At 54.0% G+C, this 5,047-nt stretch overlaps 1 protein-coding gene across 4 annotated transcripts in view; it reads right to left on the bottom strand.

Moving 5' to 3' along the window:
* Nucleotides 1-2,119: 2,119 nt before the first annotated feature.
* Nucleotides 2,120-5,047, bottom strand: part of USB1 (U6 snRNA biogenesis 1) — a 45,792-nt gene continuing 42,864 nt past the window's right edge. For 3 of the 4 annotated variants that reach the window (XM_011971807.1, XM_011971805.1, XM_011971804.1), the window contains 2 exons: nucleotides 4,418-4,501; nucleotides 2,120-3,368 (listed from right to left, as the gene is read on the bottom strand). In XM_011971807.1, the coding sequence (XP_011827197.1) occupies nucleotides 3,264-3,368; nucleotides 4,418-4,501 (189 nt within the window). In that variant the 3' untranslated portion in view covers nucleotides 2,120-3,263. Of the gene's footprint in view, nucleotides 3,369-4,404; nucleotides 4,502-5,047 lie in introns of all 4 variants that reach the window. The other variant, XM_011971806.1, reaches the window with a different exon arrangement.

Below are 5,047 nucleotides of genomic sequence, written 5' to 3' on the forward strand. Positions count from 1 at the left end.
CTCCAGCCCCTCCATCAAGAACTTTAAACCTTATCCATATTTTGCCAATATCGTTTCATCTATGCCCTGACACCCCCGCCCACCACCACACACCTTTTTTTCTTAGTCTTTTGAATGAAAGCCCAGACATGGTGTTTCACAGCAGTTTCATTTAGAGGTCCCGATGTGGTGTGAGGGGTTGTAAAAAGCTCTGGATCAGAAGCCAGGTCCCTGGGTTTTTGCCTCAGCTGTAATTTACTGGGCAATCGGAGCAAGTTATTCCCCTCTTTGGGTTTGTTTCCTCATTTGCGAAAGGAGAGTTCTGAGGTCGTAGGGGAGGTCTCCTGTTCGGTGAAGGAAAGTAGCTGTGGACTGGAACTGGGCCCAGGACACCCCCTCCTCCAGCTCTCCCCTCCAGGGGCCCCTCAGGCGATGCACCCACCCAACACACCATCAAAGGTGAAGCAGGCCTTGGGACTCTTGGTGCCAAGACAAGGAATAAACAAACAAGCCAAGGTAATTTCCCTCTCCCTTGGAAATAAAGCTGGGGTGGTCTGGAGAGGCGCTGGAGAGTGCCAGGTGGAAATCAGCCAAACAGGCGTGAGATGATTTCCCTGCCCTGTGGGGAACATCTGAGGACACCGAGGCCAGATGTGTTGATTTTGTACTCTCCCTGGTGTGATAAAATCCTCATCAAGAGCATTTCTTTGGGCCAGCCTGCCTGGCGGGGACTGCAGCCTGCTCTGGTCTTCCCTGTGTCTCCAGAGTTGTCTCCGAGGTTTCTCCTCTTATGGAGAATCTCCTCTTATGGAAGAGCCCCGGCTGCTTCTGCACTGTCAGCGGGAGCGCTTGCTCAGCGGGCTCACTCTGCTCCAGAGGCACACTCAGTGTCTGGGTGCCCGCCAAGCTCCTGCCGCCAGCCTCCTCCTCAGGCCCAGCCTGCCCACCCCTCCCCCTCAGCAAGGCTCCTGCTTCCTTACTCCATTGCCACCTTCCATTCTCCATTGAGGAGCCGGTTATTGATCTTGGCCCATTTCTCAAAGTTGCTACACTCAAATTCCATCCTCAGCACAGACGGACTCCCCAGCCACATCCTCCCCTGGGGTGAATGGCCCCGTCCCTCTTCCTGGGCTTGTTGATGGAGGTCTTACCTCACACCTGCCCCCCTCCCAATAAGAGCCAGTACCCAAGTTTGGGGAAGTGCCATGTTGAGGATGCGGATTCTTCTCTGTGCTCCCTGCCTGTTCAGCCCTGCTGTGAGCACCCAGAGGGCAGACCTAGTCTGGTTCACCAAGTGCCCAGTTCAGGGCCTGGCACAGGGCAGGTGTCAGTTAAGTACAGGCTGCACAGCCAGAGTTGCCGTGTTGCCTGCAAGCCAGAAAGGATGCCTGGCATCTTCCTCCTCTCCAGAAGAAGCAACCCAATGATGAGTTGGAGTCAGCAGATCAATGCAGTGGGGAGCAGGAACAAGGCCCAGAATGTGCCTGGGTCTTTCAGTGCAGCGGCTGGGAGGCTGCCCCTTTCAGGAAAGGCGGGGCAGTGGGGGCCACCATGGGAGCCTGGGCAACAGGCCCCTCGCCCCACAACTTTCCCTCAAGCCCTGTGTCCCCACTCAGATGCCAGGCCTGACCATGAGGTGGTGTGCTGGGCTGGATCAAGGCTACCCCAGCACAGGACCTGAGGTTAGGGCTGAGTACGACCCTTCCTTGTGATTTCTCATACAAGCAAGTCACTTAACCTGTTCTTTTAACAGCGGACTAGGCATCCCCACCCTGTTTGCCTTTCAGGGGGGATACTGGGAGGAAGACACGAGAAGGTTCCGGGAAGCGCTCAGTGTCACAGCAGTATAAGGTGTCAATGTCTGCCTATGTGGGTGAGGGATGAGGGTGGTGACCCCTGCCACACGCCTAGCTCCAGGCTAGATGTGCTATGTGAGAACTCTGTGTGTAGACCTTGCAGGCCGGGTGACTCCTCCCTACCCTTATTTTACTGAAGCATCATCAATGCCTCTCAAGGCCACCTTGGAAGTCACAGTAGAGACTTCCAAGAGTCCCCCCAAACTGAGAGACACAGCTGGACAGGGTAGGGGAAGGTGAAAGTCATCTTTTCACTGGGCTAAATACAAGTAGTCCAAAAAAGATCCAAAATAAGAAACGCAATTTTTTATTTGTTGAACATAATTTAAAACTGTAACACAAAAAGATTTCTCTATCCATCACCAGAAATCCCGAAGACACCTGAAGAGGACTGCCTGACTCCTTGCCACGCGGAAGGTTTGATGAAAAAGGTAAACTCCCATGCATCCCTGGCCCTTCTTCCACGTTGCCCCTCAGAACGCTGCAGCTGCGCTGCAGCAGGCAGGAGGCAGCAGCAGAACCCGGGCTGTGGAAGGCCCCTCTGCCTCTCTGGGAAAGCTGCTGGGGAAGCCAGAGGTCACAGTGCATTGAAGAACTGGCTTTCAGCCACTGGCCAGGCCAAAATGAAACATCTGTTCAAGTCTCCCCAGGCACCTTGCTAGGGTGAGCGGGAGAAAGAGGGAGAAAGAAGTGGAGAAAACTGAGGCTGGGTCACAAGTTCTCATCCTGGACCTTGGCCTTGAAGTAGCCCCTGCTGGCACAGGAGCAGGGTGAGAGTAAAAGTAAATAAATAAAAGCGACATGCTTCAAGGAGAGAGGGTGACAGACCCACTGAAGCACCCCGTGTCCTGGCTTGGCCAGGGATAAGCCAGGGCGTGATGATTTAAAACACTCTGATCTGAGGCCAATGGCATCAAAATACAAATTGCTGAAGTGGGAGAGGGAGTGAAGGGCTGTTTGTTACGGGGACTACAGTGGAGATTCTGGCGAGTGTGGGTGGGCTCACCACTGACCCCAGTATTTTCTTTGCTTAACAACCAGATTAAGAATTAGGATGCCCAGGCTGCCCTCTACTGGCAGTTTCTGGGAAGGACCACAACACAGTCGCACCCAACCTGCAACCCGCAACAGCCCAGAGAAGAGAGAAAGAAAGGAGAGAGAGAGGAGAGGAAGAGAGAGGGAGGGGAAGAGAAAGAGAAAGAGGGGGAGGGAGGGAGGGAGGGGGGGGAGAGAGAGAGAGAGAGCGGGAGAGAGAGCGAGAGCGAGAGCGAGCACTCGGAGGATGAGGAGTGGCTACACTTTCTGCCAGGCTGAAGGCATGGCTGGGACCTCCTACTGGGAGGCTAGAAGCATCTCCATTGATTTTAGCAGGTTCCTCCATCTCAGCCTGGTCTGCAGAGGGCCCTGGAGGAGGAAGGCCTCTGGTGCTCACTTCAAAGGCATCGAGAAGAACTTGTTCCCAGACTTGCAGCGGACTTGCTCGATGTACACACGCAGCAGCACCTCAGCATCTTCAAACCCATCCACGATTGCCTTAAAACAGCAGCCAGGGGAGGACAGTCACATTAAGGGGCATCTGGGACCCAGAGGGCACTGCAAACAAAACCAGCTCACCCAACTTCAGAGGCTGCAGGCTCCAGGCTCTGCATTATTGATCTTGTCTGATCACTTCTGTAATATCTGAGGTTGGTCCCATCATCCCAACTTTACAGATGAGGACACAGATGCTCAGAGCCCTGGATTACAGAAACCAATGAAACCAGGCCTGGGACACAGGTCTCTCTGCCACCTCCAGCAACATCAGGCCAACAGCAAGGCGGCTCCTTAATGAGGGAGCACAGCTGCGTCCAGCCTGCACATGTTTGGTTTGGCTTGCAAAATGTTTTTTAAACATCCAAATTAGTTGCTGACATTTGAAAACTGACAAGATTACATGTAAAAACCTAGGTTTCTGGCTTCTCTTATGAAGCAGAAGTGTTGGCAACTCTAGGCCAACCTTCCTGCATGGCCATACTCCCTACTGTCTCCCCAGCCGGGGCTGGAGTATCAGCCACCACTTACCACTTCATGTAACCTGCTGGTTCTCCTCCAAGAATGCACATGGGAAAGTGGAATCTTTCAGCTACTTATCAAAATTTGATAGATTCTGGGGGCTGGATGCTCCTTACACCTGGTACATTTCACCCATTTCCAGTGCCAGGCCCAAGCCTCTGACCCCTGGGCAAGTGGCTAGGACTTCAGGGGAAGCCTGCAGCCTCCTCGCAGATCAGGGTTCTAGGGCAGTGCTTCCCAAACTGTAATGTGCACACAAATCCCTAGAGATCTGTTAAAATGTAATTCTGATTTCTTAGGTCGGGGGTTTGGGGGGGTAAAGATCTGTATTGCTAATAAGCTTCAGGTGACGCTGAAGCTGCCGGTCCAGGGGCCACACCTTGAGTTGCAAGGGAAGGTGTTGGGGTCTCCTGCCATGTCATTTGTTTCCCAGGGATTCGGGTTTGGGTGCCTCATCCTCCTCCTCTCCAGCATCTGTCCCGTCATTTCTGGAGTTCAGCGCGCTCTGTGTTCCCGCCCTGGAAATTCACCTGTAGTTCCTGCAGGCACTGCCCCTCCAGCTGGAGACGTGCATCACCCACGCACCAGGCCAGGCTGAGGTGGAAAGAAGGGTCCTGGGGAGGGAAACGAGAGGCAGGCGGTCACCTGGACACCTTGGCAGGCCCTGCCACCACAGCAGGTCTGTGACAGAGCTGTCGTGACGTCCCTGCTGGATCCCTGGCCTGCCCAGTGGGAGACAAGATCCTCAGTGTTGATCCCAAGCACCCTCCACAGATGGACAAAATAGCATAGGACTGGTCCTTGCTATGGACTGAATCATGTCCCCTCCCCCAAATTCATGTAACCCTAACCCCCAATGTGATAGTATGTAAAGATGGGGCCTTTGAGGGGTAATTAGGGTTAGATGAGGTCATGAGGGCAGGACCCTCATGATTAGTGCCCTTTAATCACAGAGAGCTTGGGCACTGCTCTCTCCCTGCAGCCCCCGACCCCTGCCCCAACACGTGAGGACATGGCTAGAAGGCAGCCATCTATAAGCCAGGAAGAACCCTCACCAGAAACCGACCACACTTGGCCGGGTGCAGTGGCTCACGCCTGTAATCCTAGCACTTTGAGAGGCCAAGGCAGGCGGATCAGGAGTTTGAGACCAGCCTGGCCAA

The sequence above is a fragment of the Mandrillus leucophaeus genome, unplaced genomic scaffold, assembly GCF_000951045.1.
Source record: "Mandrillus leucophaeus isolate KB7577 unplaced genomic scaffold, Mleu.le_1.0 Scaffold125, whole genome shotgun sequence".
In the NCBI taxonomy this organism is placed as follows: Eukaryota; Metazoa; Chordata; class Mammalia; order Primates; family Cercopithecidae; genus Mandrillus; species Mandrillus leucophaeus.